Raw genomic sequence first — 20,199 nt, 5'->3', positions numbered from 1 at the left:
ATCATGGAAGTGGTATGGAATTAGGTTGGATTAGGGACAGGCTAGAAATTAGATTGGATTAGGGACTTGGCTTGATATGATTCATGTATGCATGAATGTATGAATGCATGTATGCATGCATACAAGAGGAAAATGTGCTAAGTGGCAATTTTATGCAATATAGGTCCATTGAAGGGTTTTGGATTTTTTATTAAAATCCACTTGAAATTTTCAGAAATTCCTAATAGATTCGTGCAAATTGGAGTGTCTACAGTTCGTGAAGAATAATTTGATACAGATAACCATAACGTGTAAAGTTGATGGCTGTCCATGGAGGATACATGCATTAAGGATCCTTACAGATCCAAAGTCCGCGATACAAATGATGACAAATTTACATACATGTGGTGGAGGAATTTCAAGTAAGATGGGTCATCCTCATGTAGCAAAAACAATATTTTCGAAGTTGGTAAGGAAAAACTTAGAAGATAATCCTCAATACAAATCATGTGACATGGATAAGGACATAGTAAGAAACTACATTATCCGCCTTCCTTACATCAAATGTTGGAGAGCAAAAGAGATTTCAATGAACGAATTGCATGAAAATTATAAAGAAGCGTTTAATACCTTGGTATTGTTCTATGGTATAAGAGACAAATCCGGGTAGTATTACTATGCATAAAACTGGTCTAGAAAAGCATTTTCTTCATTATTTTCTATTATTTCATGCTAGAATAGTTGGGTTTAATAATTATTGTTGTCCACTCATGTTCTAGGATGGAACTCATTTGACTTTCTAAGTCTAAGGGATGTTTACTGGCCACTACCACTATTGATGTTGGGAATCATATATTTTTATTTGCATATGCGGTTGTGAGCAATGAAAATGATGATAATTGGACATGGTTTATCATGTAATTGAAGTCCGTTGTGTTTGATCCACGTGGGTTAACTTCTATATCAGATCATGAATGTCATTGCAAATGTGCTTCCAAATGCGTTTCATGCCTATTGTGTTTGTCATCTCAAGTATAATTTGAAAGACTTTCTAAGGGGTCAATTTTATGATCGGAAAAAGCCACAATTGCACACCAAATATAGTCTATTGTTAATATAACTGACATGAACACTTATATGGACCATCTCGATAAGTTGAAAGAAGTCTCTAAAGAAGCATATGAGTAGGTAATGAGTAGTGAGCCCGAACATTGGTGCAATCTTTTCATTCTAGGTTACCATTACAATCACATGAGTTCTAATATTGTTGAGAGCTTTAATGCATGAATTTGGGATGACCAACAACTATCAATTATTCAGTTGTTGGATGGCACCAGATCGAAGATGATGGTTAAAATGCATGAGCACAGGGAATTAAAAACATAATGGCTAACTTTTTCGGTTTCATTAATTAATGGTCTACTCAACAACACCTTTTATTTATTTATTTTTTTGCAAATGGAGGGGAGATTGAGGTGAGAGATTATATTGTTTGTGTTGTGAGGTTTAACGAACAAAAATGCACATGTAAGAAATGTCAACCATCAGGTATACCTTGTGTACATGCATGTACTGTGATTATCATTCGTGGTTGTTCCATATCATAATATTGTAAAGGTAATTATTTCACATCAGACAATTTTTGTATGAGTTTTGTAGAAACATTTATCTAGTTCCTGATCATGACAAACCTGTTGACTATAAGTTGACACCAATGGAAGTTTTCGTACTATCCTCAATTGTGTGATGACCACCAGGATGACCCAAGAAATGAATGATTGAATCTCAAGCTATTGTAGAGGTCATGGTCATAATAGGGGAACTGGCAAAGAACCTCTTTTGTAAGCCTATAACTTTTTTAATGAAATATGTTGCTTTTGATTACTTTACTTACATATAACATACAAAGAACATCAAAAATACGAATCACATACATTTGTGTCATATAGATAAAATCAATGTACAAATAATATACATACATCCAGTCATTCATACATTACAAAATTGTTTACAATAATTACATGCAATCAAACTTCAGGTATCACCCCTATAAGAAGGGAAGTTGTTACTTTGTAATGCATGTCTTTTATATCGTGTTTTGATATTTTACCAATCTTATCTGATTGGCTGAGATATTCTACAAATTTCAAAATAAAAATCCCACAATCATCAGTGTTAGCTTGTTGGGGGTGCATCTGGGTACTCCATAACGGTCCAATCAGCCCAAGATTCTGACTTATCCACCACCTTGACATGGTATGGCACTTTCGATAGGATGTTCAACTGTAAAACACAAAATGTTTAATTAGATCAAAATTAATTAAATTTACAATGCCAATGTTTAAATAATGATTGAGACTTACAATTATTTTCACTTGTGACCAATGTGTCTTGGGTGAACGAGGGTTCAACTGTCTACAATGACAACCTTCTTATCATGTAGATGTATTCCAATGGCCTTTAGTAAGTATGGGAATGAATACCTAGTATAAAATAACAAAAACCATAGAATTCTTAGATAAAGGATAATCTAATGCTCTTTTTTCAGACGTCCCCTATACGCTCCCTGACCTGGTAGTTACAGAAACATAAATATTTTTCTTGTGTATCCCGAAGCAAAGGATCTATGATTCTATGATGGGGGCATATAGGGTCATCTGAGAAAAGAGCATCATATTATCACAACTTTAATTCTTACTATATCCAAAACTAGTTCCCTTGGCACAAAAGGCTGTCACTCTCCTTTGTGATTGTAAAGTACAATATTTCAAAGTAAGGAATTTAGAAGTCGCAAAAATTTCCGCAAAATCATAGTATTTACCATTTTTAATCCCCCATTTTTATTATGAAAATATAAGTAAAACTCATATGAGCTCTAATTCAAAATTTTCATTTTGGATCCAAGCGCATTGAATTAGATTACAAATTTTTAAGAGACAATGTTGTTTGGGGATCACTTTTGGTAGAGTTTGTATCAAGCTGGTCTTCATCTAGCCAATATCACTACGTGAAAATACCCAAATTTCGATGGCCCAAAACCGTCGAATTATGTAAAGATTTGTCAGCCTCGACCGTCGAATTGGTCCATCGAATTGGGCCTTGTCGAAAAAAAATTTGACGGTTAAAAATCATAGAATTTCATTAATTCAACAGCCTAAAACCGCCGAATATGATATTTGTACCATATTTTCGACAGTTTGAGACCGTCGAATTATTTTAAAGCCCCCAATCAACACACTTTTTTACGTGCCCAAATGCTTTTGTCTTCAACCTATACCTGCGAAAAAAATCACATTCATATCCATATCCCATCCACTTACATCCGCATCCACCCTCCCATCCCATCCACATCTACATCTACCACCCCATCCCATCCACTTACATCCACATTCACATTCACATCCCATCCACTCTCACCCCCATCTATTCACATCTCATCCACACCAATTAACATTCAATTCATAGTATCAAAGAATAATAAGATTTAAAAAAATGATTTAACATGTTACAAACAAAAATTACTTATCTAAATAATAGAAATCAAAGTTTATATGAAAATGTGTTATAGAAATACACATTTTACACACCATAATAAACCCACTCTATTTTTATTCTCGAATGAATCCTACACTACATAAAACAAGTATTTTATTTAATCCGACTAATGGCTCACAACCTGAACTAGCCAGGAAACCTCATCTACGAAAAAAGGAAACATAGATGTTTGTCAGGATTTAACTATAGAACACACAAACTTCTATATAAATAAAAACATGAAGATTGAAATTACAAGCTATGTTTGAAAATAGGACTTGTATTCACCTGATCACATGTTTACAGATGTGAACCAAAGCCATGCATGCATCTCACCTGGTGGGTTTGTAATTCTTTCTAGTTGGCATCAGAAAGATGACTAGTGAAGCAGTTTGTGAGATATTCAGCATTTGTTCTGCAATCTTAACTTACAATCTTTGGTTATTAGCTTTTGAGTACTACAATAGCTTCAACTGCACCTATCAGACATCTTAAACTCCGGAAGCATTCAAAGTTCTCACTATTAATAACCCCCAGGACCCACAATGATACCTTGACAGTGGCACTACTATGGTAGCTACTCACTATTAACCCTACAGCACAATTTGTGACCTACCAACGCTTCGAAAGAGTCAACCACTTTTCCTTGCTTAATTGATTCCACAAGAAATCTAATTACCTCTTTGAATTTTCTCAAAGAAACCATGAACTGCAAAGAAATAAAACCAACCCAAGTTCACAGAACCTTTATTTATTTATCTATGCATCCTTTCAATAGCATACCTGGTAACCATACATCTCCTGTCAGACCTCTTAACAACAACATCAACAAGGACCAATTTTCCTCAAACAAACAAAAACCCATAAACAATCAATAAAAAACAACCCACAAACAAGAAGAAATTAAACAAATCTGAAGTTATGATCTGTCAATTTAATAATTAAAATCTAAAATATGCCTGGTCGATTTAAAGTTGAACTTATTAGTATCGAAGGAAACTACGTAAAGATTTAAAAACTAAAAGCAACCAATAGCATCTCAGTGAAAGAGCAGCTTAACGGTGATCAAAACTAGGTTTAACATGTTAGTAGCCAAAAATATCTATGTTAAGTCTAAACTAGTGTGAAAATAACAACTATAAAATTTTGCTGATCAAACATACATGAATCTATAATGGCCAACCTCCTCAAAGAACAAATCCTACTTAACTCGTTTCCATTGCTTGTAAGGAAAACAAAAATGCATCAATAAAAACAATACAAATTAATGAACATTTGAAACAGAGTATATAAATTAATAATTAGATTAATACTTACCATTTCTTCTGCCTTTTTTGCTATACCCTTTCTGCCGGTTGTGTGTGGAGTTTTATTTTTCTTACGAAGCTTTTTCATTTTGTCACACTTTGTTGATAAGTCTGTCGAATTATCCCCAATGCATTGCCCCATAAAATTGAATTCCATATGGAGGCGTGAATCAAATAATGAGTGGTTTGGTTATAGCCACCAAACCAAAACCAGTACAGGCATCCAAACACACCGCGGCTCTTGGAAAGAACAAATTCTCATTGGCAAAGTGGTTTGGTTTCGGTTCCAAGTGGAAGAGTGTGGCAACTCAGCATTTCATTCATGATAGCAAATCTCATGAACATGAGTTTTCTACTAACAATGATTGTTGGGTTTAGGTATTTGGCAATATTTCTTGTATTTTTTTTTTTTAACTCTAGTTGAAATAAAATAAGACTGTAAAATTTTTTTTTTTTTTTTTGAAAAGTAAATAATTTCCCTCTATAACAAATCACCAACTCCACTGGGGATCGAACCCAGAATCTCTGGTTTCATAAACTAGTGCCTTATTCATTGGGCCATAGAGTCATGACGGAATTCTTGGCATTTTTTATTTATTTGATGTTTATGTGTATCATAAAAAGAGAATTTACATGTTTCCCAAACCACTTTTTCAATTATAAACACTAATTACCCCCACAGAACTTTGAGATACCCTTGTATTTTCAACTATTACATGTCCCATTTGCCCCACCCACCCCCGCCCCCCAATTACCTCTTGATTGGGTCTTCTCTCAATATACTAATTGGAAATGACCTAAATATCATTTCTTTAACTTCTAATAAAAAATCTCTTAATATTTCTCCCCCAAACCATCATTTTCAAACTCTTCAATTGTACCATTAACTATAGTTTGCCCCCACTATAGGAAAATCCTGGCTCTGACTCTGCCCAGGGCCCATCAGAGGTATCAATTGATAAACTAACAATAGAGTTGAACCAACTTGAATTGATTGTATAGATTCCCTCTCTCTCTCTTTCTCTCTCTCTCCCTCCTCGTCCCCTAAGAAAAAAAAATCAAGAGTAACTCTCTCTCTCAAACTTTTTGAACCAATGGGATACAATTAAAATAACAAAGATTAACCATCCACAATCAGAGCAGTTTATTTGATTTGGAAATTGGTGTGAAATGTAAAAATTGAAGAGATTATGCCAAACATTTATTGGTTATTAAGTCGGAAAGATTATGCCACATGCTGCAAATTGGAGAATTGGTATCCTGACCTCTTAGAGCACTCGAATAATCCTTGAGGCACATGCAATCCCCTTCCTCAAACAGTAAAGTGTTCTCATTTCTCTCTTGAGGGCTTCTTACATTTTCCCTCATCTGTCAATCTAATATGCACACATATAATTCGTGGGGTGGTTTTATAAAATTACCTCTTATTAAATGGGCCTAAGTACCAACTAATCATTGATTCCTAGTGAGACAATTGGGGATGTGTGGCATAAGATCTAGTAACGACAAACAAGATGAACGCAGGCCATAGTTTCATGGGTAATTCTCCAACAGATGATCCACATAAACAAACAAATCTCCAACCATTACATAAAAGGAAAAAATTATTAAAAAGTTGGTTAAAAAAGAATTATCATTAAAGACCAATACCCAAGTGGGTTCATTTATCAATTGTCCCTCAAAAGGAAGACTTATCGCTAGAGATAGTGTAGAACAACATCTTGAAGATGCGTGCAGCCTAAGGTGCTTAAATAGTATCTAAGAATCCAAAAATAGAAAGGTTGCGTTCCTTTTGAGGTTATACCAACAGATATGGAGATTTGTAGCTAATGTTGGAAGAGCTCATACAAAGTTTGCTGATAACATTCATATCAGAATTGGGTATGATTGACACAACCACAATAAGACTAAAACATAGCCAAGAAGTAAAATTTAAAACCTTTAAGCACAAAAGATGAATGATCTTCCATCTTTTTCTCACCAATATAAACAAAACAAAGTCATAAAGTAAGCTTGAAACTATCAACACATTAACAATAAAATCCCTGAATTATGAAGTCAAACTTTCAATCTCATCAAATCAAGACACCTAAATTGGGCTACAAGAATTTAGCAGTTGACAATAAATCAACATCTTACAATTATAATCCATTTCAATAGATCCTATAGCAGAAGCAAAGATCATGATTGATCTAAGCTAGCATAAACATTAACGGATAATAGGAAAATAGGTTCTAAATAGTGATGATGATTAAAGCTTCTGACATGGTCGTGCATCAAAATAAAAGAATATAGAGAACCTTCACAAGATCAAATAGCCAAGTGTAATCTAATAACGAAGTGAAGTGCTATCATGGAACATTGTTCATGTATTATTTACGTTTAATTTGATTTTTTATTTGGAGCTTGAGATAGTCGCAAACAACAATCTCCTCTTGCAGGGGAATGCCACGTGTCTCTTTTAGCAACTCATTCAGAAATAAGCATACGTGGATCAAGATTATTACCCGATAGTCTTTTCTTCCGCACTACTAACTTCAGTAATAGCAGGCGGTTTCTCAGTCCGGAGTGCTAAATCAAGATCCAGTACACCTAGGTGAAACTAGACTTGCTCAGACCAGTCTGAGAAATTTATTCCATTAAGGATCGGAACAGATGAAGCATGTAGCGAATCCAGATTAGGATCCGACATAGCACCTATTTAATGCCTCAGAACACTAATTAATTTGACTCCAAGGTAAATAGACTTATTGGCCCAAAATTTCAGTACTCTTTGCCACAAATTTCTGGCTTTCCAAGGTGATCGATCGTTGAACGTTGGTCCTTGATCATTAGTACTTGACACAGTCATGTACACAAACAGTGATTAATCAACAATGATTGACAATCTCAGGTAAAAGATATGACTCAATCAAATATGATCGGGTGATAGGAGTCTAGACGACTTCTACCGCGATACAACAATTTGCCACGCATATGGTCAAAGAGGCGCCTTAGTGCAAATTTTGGAACCCCACACAAAGCCTCTAGTAACACTTACACAACAGGGAAGAAAGGCACCTTAGTGGAAGTTTTGGAACAGCAAAAATCATGCAGCCTTGCAGAAAAGGCTTGAGAAGTTGAAAGATGCAATTCAATAGAGAGTAGATTGAAAATAAACCACTCATCCCCCAAGCCCAAACTCTCTTACCCTCTAAAAAAGAGGAAATATTTGCATCATTAAGCAAGCAATAAGGATAGATACAGTGTCCAACACCTAATCATTGAGTTCCTTTACGAACCCAAATTCTAAGAGATCCCCTCACCTCTACCATCCAAATGTTCAAAAGAGAAACTGGATTAAAGTTTATTCACTCTCAAAACCAGAACAAAGTGGGGGAAATCCTGGTTTCACCTGACCATCATCAAGAATTATAAAGAGATCTTTACTAGACTACGCCATCCTGCATAATGACTTCCTAATCCCCCCAACATGAACTTGGCCAAAACCCTACTCAACACTTACAAAAAGGATGTCAAAATATCAAATTTGCTCCAACTAGTACTTTTCTCAAACAACATACCTACTAAATATTTTTGACCATGCACAATGTAACTCAAGGGGGAAAAGCTAATGGATCCACTAATCACAAGGAAACTAAGATGCACAATATATTCATGAATATCACAACCAACATGTTTCAATTCTCGATCATGGAAACTAAAATTATAAAATAATATAACACAAAATTAAACTAGAATTTCATTTTTGTAAGCAGTCCAACGTGTGTTGGTTCAAAAATTAGAAGAAGTTAAGGTCCAAATTCAGGGGGAAAAAAAACATTAAAACATAATAAAAGGTTGAGGCAGAATTTAGATCATTAAAGTTCAATTTAGCATTTTACAAATAAAACAAATGAATTGCATGAGTAAGAGGGTTTTCAGTTCATTATAAGGCTCCCGTCAAACATCAACAGAGGAACAAAAAACCTACACAATTTAATTAATTAGTAAACCAAGCTTAACTTATATCAGGAATCCCAACACCACTACTTATAATTAATGTGAAAATTGCAATAACACAAGCTATACATAGAGATCTAGAGTGGTTTTTTAGGGTTTTTGAGAGAGAGACTTACAGATGAGATTTGGAGTGGTTTGATCCGTGGCACTGCTAGGTGAGCGTCAGTTCTTTGGTTTTCGACTTGAGCTTTGATTTTTTCTTCGATTTGAGCTATGAGAGATTAAAAATCCATTGACGAAGTGAGTTATCAATCCGAAATGGGAGATTGAGGGACGTGAGTGAGATTGAGAGATCGTCCCGAGTGTCTGGTTTGATCGAATCAAATCAAGAGGAATTTTTGAGTTGTCGATTGAAATGGAGCTTCAGTTCTTAGGGATTTTTGAGTTGTCGATTGAAATGGAAGAAATTCCTTCGAACTCAAAAATCGGTAAAGATGGCTGAGAAGGAAAATCTATAAAGAAGGTTTAAGGTTTTTTTTTTTCTTTTCTTTTTTAAATAAAATAAATTTCGATGCTTCGTTGGGCTTGGGCTGTCGTATTTTTTTTATTGGGCTGGCAAAAATAAGCGTGAGACTTGGGCTGCCGACTTTAATACTGTAATAGTAATGAATTGTAACTTTTTTGAGGTAGTGTATGCTTACCAAGGGTAATTCTTACGAAGGAAACTACAAAATATATAAGATTGTTGCTGAAGTCAAGACAAAAGAAAGCAATTAGAATGGAAGACTCAGGAATATAATTTGTAAAATGCTCTCATTCATAGTCAGAAAGATACTTGAAGAGGAGAAGATCTTTCCAACATTCAAGATAGAAGCTGTTATTTATATATCCTTGTTTGTATTTTCGATTTTCTTAACTTCTGTTTATTTAAATATATAATTATTGGAAGAACAAACAATATATATGAGTACAAATATTCAAATCATTGAGCTACAATCACCTTGACCTACTTGATTCTCCCATGGATTGAGAGTCCCTTATTGTCTAATTTTGTTTCATCTGATCTACAGAAATTATATGGAACATTTTTAGTCAAGTATTGTACCCCTGCTTTCAAGAAGAAATAAAAGGCTTTGGTGGGACCTTCAAGCTTCGCGAATCCCCTTCTAACATTCGGATCACCATTGTCATAGAAGGACGATCCACTGGGCTACATTGTATGCACCATAGTGCAACAATTGCGAGCTTTCTCATGATCTCCTCTTCTCCTTCTATCTGACTTGCTAATCCAAGTTCTTTCCCTTGACTCAATTGATCATAAATCCATTCTGGATAATAAATTTGGCTAAGATTTTCAACAGTAATATCCAAATTTTTTCTTCCCCCAACCATCTCTAACGTCAACATTCCAAAACTATAAACATCTGCTTTGTAGGATACTGTTCCAAAGTTCCTCGAGAAAAGCTCAGGTGCAATGTACCCTATAGTTCCTCTAGCAGCTGTCATGGACACAATACTTTGCTCCTTGGAGCACAACTTGGCAAGACCAAAATCAGAAATCTTTGGAATGAAGTTACGATCTAGTAAAATATTGTGAGGCTTGATATCAAAATGGAGGATGCGTTGGTCGCACCCTTGGTGCAAATACTCTATCCCTCTAGCAATGCCAATTGCAATTTCTTGTAGCTTTTCCCAAGTAAATGGCATAGGAATTGTATTAGCTTCTTTTGGTAAAATGAACTTTTCTAGTGATCCATTTGGCATGAATTCATAAATGAGGGCATGTCTTGTCCCCTCTGAGCAGAATCCTAGAAGGCGAACCACATTGAAATGATGAATCATACCAATAGTACCAACTTCATTGACAAAATTTTCTTTGCTTCCACTAGAAATCTCGAGCATCTTGACTGCCACTGGGATTTCAGTAAGAATATTTCCTTTGTATACACTTCCGAATCCCCCTTGCCCCAATTTATGCTTAAAATTTCCAGTAATTTTCTTAATATCCTTAAATGTATATCTTGTTGGCTTGAAAGTCTTGTAGTTTGCTAGAAACCTTTCTACCTTGAGCTGAGTTTTTCTTTGCTGACCATTTTTCCTACGTAAGTAGAAAATAATAAGTATTATTAATAAGGAGCCTCCGATGCTTGTTCCTATAAATACCCAAAAGATGGAATTAGCACCTATATGAGAATTTATTTTGCTCAGTAGAATTTTCTAAAAATAGTTTGCAATAATAAATTGAGGAGACCCACCTATGATCAATGGAGTGTGAGAACCTGAACCTGAAAATTAAACAAAAATATAATGACTTAGTATAAAGGAGTGTTTAAGATCTTTTAAATGAGACACTAGTGGAACACACACATTAATTAAATATCAAGGGATTACATACATAATAATATTTTAGTGTATTAAATTATCATAAAAAAGTTTATTATTATTTTTTTAGTTCTTTAACAGCTATTAATTACAATTTACTTGGGACAATTTTGCAATCAAAATTTGGAAAAATTATTAAAACAAATTGATTGTTGATTTTCCTCTTCCAGGAGTGGAATGGAGATACTATTACTAGCGAGAATCTTCTCTGGTGGTCTAGAGTAGAGTACAGTCCAGGATTGAGAGTGGGATATGTGTTAGAGAGAGGAATAGCCTCTTTGCTTCTTTTACTGGCAGTGAATTGCCCAACACTACCTTATACATTGTTATTGTTTATTCCTAGCACCCAATTATTTTTTTTAGACCTTAATTTTAGTTGAGTTTAATTTATTTTATGCTGCTTATTTATTTAATCATAATGACTTATTTATTATATGGTTATCATATGAGTTGCATGTTAGCTAGCACCATGAAATCCTAAGATAGAATCCAAGGGATTTGTGTTAAAATTTTGGGTGCGCTACAATTTAACACACGATTTGTCATGCACACCATATTCATCATATTTAATGGTTTGTGTGAGCAATTTGACCTTTAAGAAAAAAAAAAAAAAAGATCAAAATCCAACCTTAAACCCAAAACCAAATGCAGTCTCCCAATTTCGAGGACTAATTAGATATAATCCAAAGCTAAAATAATCCTTGTTTATATTTGGTCGTAATTGTTATTAAAAAGTTGGGAAAATTACTTAATGGTACCTAGTGCTGACATTTCTTTTTGATTAGTCCTTGACTTTTAATAAATCCCTCTTTTTTAATCAGTTCCTGAACCTCAGTCTAGACATTTCTTACAATTGAAATGTCAAAATTGCCTTAATCATTTAAACTCATTATTTTCATACAAAAAAATTGGATTTTCAACATTCCAATCAAATTTTGGAGACTCCATTCCGATTAAAAGGATTTGAGAAGGAAGAAGTTATTTTCAATGATTTTTTTCAAGCAATTTGAAGATGTATGTATAAAACTCAGATATTTTTTAGATATATTTACTTCATTTTCTTATCAAAAATCGATCAAGGATGGCTCTTTTGGTTTGAAATCATCTATACAAGTCATTATGTCAAGTTTTAAATCGATCTTTCTATGTATTTTACTTGAAAAATGAAATCGGGTAAATTTTACAGCACTGAGGTCGGTACTATAAAATATACCCGATTTCGTTTTTTTTTTTTTTTTATTGAGTTTTTTCAACTAAAATACAATGAAAGATTGGCTTAAAACTTGACATAACGACTTTTGTAGATGATTTCAAACCAAAACAACCATCGTTAATCTATTTTGATCCAAAAAAGAAGTAAAAGAATTGCAATATTCTGACTTCATGTTTTGTTATAAATCGTTAAAAAAAAAAAATACATTTAAAAGTTCAAAATGAGAAATATATCATTTTCATTTGTCATGCACAATAAAAAAAAAATCGTCGAAAAATGACTGAAATCGCTGTTGGAAAACCTAAGTATGTGATGAAGAAGAAAAAAAGGGTAATTTCAACATTTCAAAAATATTATAACATGGAATGAAGCTGAGGGACTAATTAGAAAAGAGGGGTAAACTAAATGGACTATTTAGGTCATCCCTAAAAGTGAAGGACTAATCTGGAAAAGAAGTTAACGTCAGGAATCATAAAGTAATTTTCTCTAAAATGTTCCCTTGATGTACGCATACATTTAGCATCGTTAGTTGATAAAAGTAAAAATAATTGACAATGTAAAAACAACAAAGTGAGTCAAACTCTTCAAGTCCTCGGATGATTAATGAATTAGAGAATAAAAGTAATACCAAAATTTATTTTTATACAAAAAGTATATTTTCTTTCGATGTATAACTATTCTAATGATCAAGATAAGGCCTTCCTGAGTTGTGACTTGTGACCATTTCAACTTTACACGGAATGTCTCTAATTAAAGTCCTAAGTTACATATTGCTCTTCTACAATATTATCTGTAAACATTATTTAATCTCTTGAAAATAACTAGAATATCCCATGAATGAATATATGGTAGAATAGAAAGTTTTACCCCCATATTAGTTATACAGGTACCAATTCATTATGGATTCTATTGACTAAATAAATATAACTCAAGAAATAACACAAGATCTTAGCCGAACAAACACAAATTTGAATAATTGAAAAATTATCATCAAGATAAGTATCACCAAGATGTATATTATTTAGATATACCTAACATCCAACTATTCCATGTTGGGCGGGATCTTTTGAGTGATATTTCGTGAGTCAATGGAAAAAAACACACCAATTCAGGTTGATCAAAAACCTGATTTTTAAATGAAAAATGTTTTCCTAAGTAAGGGAAATTTCATGATGGAGTCACCGGCCATGTGGGAATCAAATCATGATTGGATGCAATTAGGTTATAGATGACAAAATTTTAAGAGTTCTCATAAAAGAAAAAAATAAATAAAAATTGTTCACCGATAAGCTTAAATTGTAAATTTGAGAGTTTTGTGGCCATTCATTTTCAAAACCTTGGATAACTCAGTTCTTTTTTTTTTTCTTTTAAGATTTGATTTATACCCTGAAATGTTGAGAGGGCTGAGTTAATTATTGAAGAAATTAAGATGGAAGTAATGGCCGGTACTCACCATGACCCGCGAGACAAATAGTTTCATTCTTTGCCGTGTCAAATCCACAGTGCTTCCCCTCCTGTTCACAAGTAGAGCATATCTCTGGGACTGAGTCACCCCACCGAACGATGATCTCTCCCGTTTGGTAGAAGTTATCAAACACATCTGGGAACCACTTAATGTCTGTCTTAGCTGTTTTAGATGTCAAGCAATTCGGAGGCAGATCACCCATATCTGAATTGGAAGAAATGACGTAAACAAAACTATTACCGTCACTGAGGCAATTGATTGGGCCAATAATATTTCCATCATTTGGTACGGTTTTGGAACAATTCAGTGTTGTATAAGACATCGCCTTCCCTGTGAAATTGAAAATAGAATTTGTGACGTTGAGAGAGAGAAGGCTTTGGATCGCGCAATGAGTATCTTTTGTATCGATCATGGAGATCATGTTATCACTATAATCGATTTTTCGAATATAGAAATCACCCGAGAAAGGTAGGTGAAGGAGGGTCTCCTCTCCTAAGCATGATAATTCGAACCCTTTAAGGCCACAAAACCATGGGCTGGTTTTAAGTCGGAATGGAAATCTGATAGTTGGGCCTTGATCGCTGCAATTTATAGGTTTGCAATCTCTGGAGAAAGTATTATTATCTTTATCTCCTGCAGTATAAGGAGGGGAAGAGGATAAGGATGTGGCTGAGATGTGGAGACATGTAGAAGAGAGGAAAAAAATGATGATCAGATGTGGAGACATGGCTGACATGAAGCGATAATTTCGAAGGAAACAATTGATGCAACTACTATGTGTATGTGTGTCTGTCTGTGGAGAGAGAGATCTAAAGGGAAGAAAATTCGATCCTTTCAATCAAAGGGTATGTATGTGTTTAAATGTTAAAACCCCAAAACTAGACCCGACTTGACTTGACTTGGGTGTGTCATGTGGGGTCGAGAATTATTGAAAAGAAACGCGTTCCGTTCAAGAATAAGACCAGAGAAAGTTCCACCACGGCGAGTGCGAGATTTACCGACCAGACCTATCTGTTGTAATTTTATTACAAAAACACCCTTACTTTATCAAATTTGTTATCGAAGAAACCTTATTTTATAAATCATGCTATCATGACTAACTTAGATTTAATAGGAAAAAAAAAAAAAAGCTCACAATCAAATGAAAAAATTAAAAACAAAAATCAATTTTGAACTTGAAGGTTTAAGGAAGCTGTTAGAATTGATGGCTACTGATAGGGACGAAGCTAGGATTTTACTCATATGGGGGCACTGTAAGAGTGGAATTTTTTTTGTGAGGGCAACAAAGATTGTAATTTTTTTTGGGGACAACCAAGAGTGTAAAACAAATTGTGAGGGTAATAATGACAGATTCCTTTATTCGTCGTTATTATCTGTCGCAATAACTCATTACTCCACACAAGATTTCAAAATTCTTATGGGGGGCCATTGCCCCCACTCTAAATCCGTCTTGTTTGAGCTTAACCGAAGCTGTTGGAAATGGATAACTACCAAACTTTCAAGTCCTGATCCATTTGATGAGATAAGTAATTTTTTTATTCTATTTAATAAATAAATATATATATATATATATATATATATATATATATATATATATATATATATATAGATTAGGGGGGGCATTCAATGGCCAACTTTTTGGCAAAACATTTTTCAAAACATGAGTTAGAGGTTTTGGAATGGGCTGATTTTTGGTGAGGATGATCTCTACGGTGAGGAGATCATCATCACCAAAAATCAGCCCTTTCCAAAACTTCTAATCCTATCAAAAACAGTTTACAAAAAAAGGACGGTCCACGATTTTTCAACTTGTAAACATGGGTTAGAAGTTTTGGAATGGGGTGATTTTTGGTGAGGATGATCTCCTCACCGTAGAGATCATCCTCACCAAAAATCAGCCCATTCCAAAATCTCTAACTCATGTTTTGGAAAAATGTTTTGCCAAAAAGTTTGCCATTGAACGTTACCTTATATATAGATATATGAAAGATAGCAGATATCATATATCTAATTAACATAACAAATATAAATATACATTATTTTTGTATTTCAAACACTAAATACAAATCAGATTGAAAAGTAATTGATCCAAAATCGATCCAATAAGATATCACATCATGATCATATCCATTGACAAGTAACGTTCAGATTGAAACGCGTTCGCATTTGTCAAGATATATGCGATGTCTTGCTTTAATGGTCTCCTTCGTCCTCACACGATAAGTCTTCGTTATATTGAAACCGGTGGGGAAGGGTTTGAAAAGGACTTCTATATTGGTCCTCCACTCACTAATTACCATTTGTGACTTTGACTGGCGAGGATTCATTGTCAACACATGGAAATTTCCCTCTGGACGATAACGTTATATATATTTCACCTAGATTTAAAGAAAGAAAAATTAGACATTGTCACGTAGAAGATAGAGATCATTGAATGGAATTAGCAACCAAGATACTGTGGTATGGCGTAAATATCTCTATTATTTTGAGAGCTGCTATTCGCATCCCAACATTTACTTATTAGAGCCCAATTAAAACATAAAGAAAATAATTGAATGGTTGAGAATAAGTAAATGTTGGGATGCTTTTAAGGGGCGGAGCCAGGATTTTGCTCATGTGAGGTCAACCAAGAGTAGAAAAAAAAAAAATAGTGGAGATGATTAAGAGTGAAAAAAATAGTTGTAGGGGCAACTAAGAGTGGAAAAAAAATTTGTGGGGGCAATAGTGATAAATTTCTTTATTTGCCGCCAAAATCTGTCGCAATAACACATTAATCCATAGAATTTGAAAACTCTTGTGGGGGCAAGTGCCCCCACAGCCCCCACGCTAAATCCGCCCCTGGCTACCGAACTCCTTAAATTTAAAACTAAAATTCAAGCATCAAAATTAATTATATTTCTTTTTTAGAATTTTATTTTTCAAAGTAGTTAGAATTTTGTCCTTTATAATCTAGTGGCATCAGATCATGTATTTGAATGCTACAAATTGGCGTAGTTAGGATACATACCGAGATGTTTAACATAATAAATTAAATTTTAATTTGATAAAGTAAGGTTTTGTGGGTAACAAACTTTACAAAGTAAGCCACATTCCAAGGAATCAACACCTACAATATCTCCTTCTCAAGGATCCACAACGGTATCCCTCTCCTATAACAAGGTAATGTGTCTATGTGGCATATTTTTAGTGGACTTCAAATGCGATGTTGGGTTGTCTGTACAACTTGGTTAAGAAAGTGTTTTAAACACTAACAAAAATGAGTCATGTAGACACCTTACCTTTATTATAGGAACGAGACAACGTTCTGGATCATAACTCTTTCAAAATTTTCTTGGATTCAAGTTTACATGAAATTTATTGAGGTGTGGGAAGAGGATTACAATCCTCCACTCTAGGTGTATATGATTTGAACTATTTTTTATTTCAAGAAAGTCAATACCGAATCCACCATTCACATGATGTTTAATGTGAGTAGTCTTGAGAAGAAACTTTGAAACGGTGGGGCCGCTCCAAAATTTTGGATTATACATGGCATTTTCAAGGAGGTGTTTATAATTTTGGCAAAAATGTTAGGGGTGAAATAAATTCAAAATGCCACGTGTCTTGTAACGAAGAGGGTTCCTTCAAAATTGGAGGTGGGATACCCGCTTCAAAGTCGGACTCTCTGCCTTGTAAATTGGGATGCCCTCAATACACTTGACTTACTCTGATTGGTTAATATGAGATTTTATGAACTCTCAAATTGACTTTCTTGCAAGTAAATTTTTTTTTCATCACTTTACCTCCACATGGCATCCAAAAACATGATCCCAACCATAGTAATAATCTTAATAAATTTTAAAAAGGTGAGAAAATTTTGGAAATATCATTTTTATTAGGTATTTTAGAAACAACACCCTGTAAAATTGGTAATATTAGACTTACCCCTTGCAAAATGCAAGATTAACTTTACCTCGTTGACCGTAAGTCAGCATAGCTTTTAGATTTGAGAGTTAATCACCGTCCACTTTAAAAACCTTTGATTATAAAATATATAGGTTAGCATTTAGTGGACAAAGTTGTAGATAATATTCTAGATAAAGTTTTGTCTTATATGATTAAAATTTTTAAGAATTGACTAATTTTTTGTGAGGGTGATTACTATAAAAAGATATCATCCTCACTAAAATCAGCCCATTCCGAAACTTCTATCCCCATGAAAAATGGTTGCAAACTAACGGTAAAAAATTGACTGTCCACAAATTTTCAACTTTTATAAATTAAGGTTAGAAATTTCATAATGGGTTGATTCTTTGTGAGGATTATTTGATCACCATAGGAATCATGCTCACAAAAGATCAGGTCATTTTGAAACATTTTGTCTCTTGAACCCAACCCATATATATAGGGAGCGTTCAAGTAATATAAGTAAAAAGCATTTGTAAAAACAAATATTTTTCAAAATATGGGTTAGAAGCTTCGGATTGAGTTGATTTTTTGTGTGGATGATCTCTATGATGAGAAGATCATCCCCACAAAAACTCAATCCAATCTGAACCTTCTAACCCTATCAACAGTGATTTAGAATGTGGATCGTCGATTTTTACCAATAATTTGTAAACCATTTTTTATGGATTTAGAGATTTCAGATTGGGCAGATTTTTTGTGAGGATGGCTTTTTTTTAGGATGATCATCATGGAGATCATCCCCAAAAAAAATCAGCTCATATATATATATATATATATATGTTTAAATCTGTCATGGCCACAAAACCAAGGGAATTGTGATTCTATTTGGTTAGCATTACCAATTCAATATTTGGGTTCTGGTAACCTTATAAGAATCCTGAGGGTTCAATAAGCCTAAGTAGAAGTGGTAGTCACGCTAGCTAAATTCATTGGAAGATACTCTATAACAACCTAAATTCATTGGAAGATACTCTATAACAACCATTTGACATGTGGTGCAAATGACATCAATAATAAGAGAGAAATTTTCTCTCTCTTTCCGACGGTGGAAAATAGAAAGTTCTTGATCGGATCAACTTATGTCATTAAAAAACATGATCTGATTCCATGGGATTATAAGGGAAGAAATTCGACGAACTTCAAAATTTTTTTTTATTTTTCACCGTTAAATTTTAATTGTAAGTTTGGATATTTGATATGTCACGCTCCGTAATTTAGGATATAGATATTTTCAAATCTCGAAGGTGGAGCAAAAAGAAAAGAAAAATCGAAATCAAGATTTTCAAAACTTAAATACAATATGAATTTCTTCCAAATAATTTCAATAGAATATCCCTTAAAAATTGGACTTATGAAAATTTTTTACATGTATAATCAAGATTTATATACCAAATTGCATTTCAATCACCATATCATATATATATGGGTCCCTATCCGTGGCCAACAGTTTGGCAAACATTTTGGCAAACACTTTTTCAAAACATGGGTTAGAGGTCTTGGAATGGGCTGATTTTTGGTGAGGATGATCTCTACGGTGAGGAGATCATCCTCACCAAAAATCAGCTCATTCCAAAACTTCTAGTCCCATTTTACAAGTTGAAAAATCGTGAACCGTCCATTTTTTGTAAATCATTTTTGCTGAGGTTAGAAGTTTTGGAATGGGCTGATTTTTGGTGATGATGATCTCCTCACCATAGAGATCATCCTCACCAAAAATCAGCCCATTCCAAGACCTCTAACCCATGTTTTGAAAAATGTGTTTGCCAAAATGTTTGCCAAACTGTTGGCCATTGATCGCTACCCTATATATATATATATATATATATATATATATATATATATATATATATATCAATATAAAAAACATAACTATAAGTATAACTCAAAAGGGTTATATACATCAACTATACATCTCACATAGATCGATAGTTATCTACGTCATAAACACTAAACTCTCACTCTCTTGACATATACATATAAGAATGTACAATACACATGATGTTAATATATACAAAGAAGTCCAAAGTACACAAAGTTAATTCCACTAAGTTCAAATATTAACTCACATATAACAGAAATAATGCTCATCATCCTGATCCTATGATCTCTCTATACAATGTGCCCCATCAAGAATAAGCAACTCGATAGCTAGGACATATATAATGTTTTGATAGAAGGGTGAGTAACAAGGAAGTTACTCAATAGTAAACTCATATTTCAAATTAATAATTCTAATATGAATGAATAAATAATCTAATCTATTACAAATAATGCAATCTTTTAAATAAGTAAACAAAAACGGATATCACTCGAAACAGACTAATCTTTACTAAAACATAAACAAAATATTTTCATCTTATAATAAAACAAAAGAAATATAAACATGTTATAAGAATATCAATCTCAATAGTGTATTTTAATAGAAAGAC

General features: G+C 33.7%; 1 protein-coding gene and 1 pseudogene across 2 annotated transcripts; both read right to left on the bottom strand.

Annotated features, from left to right (window-relative positions):
• Positions 1-3,525: 3,525 nt before the first annotated feature.
• LOC147394440 (rust resistance kinase Lr10 pseudogene) lies at positions 3,526-11,468 on the bottom strand (annotated as a pseudogene). The gene is made up of 4 exons (XR_015181312.1): positions 11,460-11,468; positions 11,018-11,073; positions 8,939-10,860; positions 3,526-4,296 (listed from the first exon to the last, which is right to left on the bottom strand). The product of XR_015181312.1 is annotated as a rust resistance kinase Lr10 pseudogene (transcript).
• A 743-nt stretch (positions 11,469-12,211) lies between these two features.
• Positions 12,212-16,912, bottom strand: LOC147394439 (rust resistance kinase Lr10-like). Its single transcript, XM_086453299.1, has 4 exons — positions 16,899-16,912; positions 14,931-14,952; positions 14,763-14,833; positions 12,212-14,661 (listed from the first exon to the last, which is right to left on the bottom strand). The coding sequence occupies exons 1-4, from the start codon at positions 16,910-16,912 to the stop codon at positions 13,782-13,784; spliced, it is 987 nt and encodes a 328-aa protein (XP_086309425.1). The 3' UTR covers positions 12,212-13,781.
• Between the last annotated feature and the right edge of the window lie 3,287 nt (positions 16,913-20,199).

This window comes from Akebia trifoliata, chromosome 9, assembly GCF_017979445.1.
Source record: "Akebia trifoliata isolate Shusen 1 chromosome 9, ASM1797944v1, whole genome shotgun sequence".
NCBI classification, from domain to species: domain Eukaryota; kingdom Viridiplantae; phylum Streptophyta; class Magnoliopsida; order Ranunculales; family Lardizabalaceae; genus Akebia; species Akebia trifoliata.
Note: the sequence above shows the minus strand (reverse complement) of the source record. Positions and strands in the feature narration are given on the sequence as shown.

Bases quoted from the DNA above. Each gene is read 5' to 3' on its own strand.
- LOC147394439 (XM_086453299.1), bottom strand. The intron at 14,834-14,930 runs AATCTAAGTTAG...AAATTACAACAG, and splicing joins TTTTTTTTTTTTTCCTATTA to ATAGGTCTGGTCGGTAAATC. The intron at 14,662-14,762 runs GTTTCTTTTCAA...ACATACCCTTTG, and splicing joins CTTATTCTTGAACGGAACGC to ATTGAAAGGATCGAATTTTC.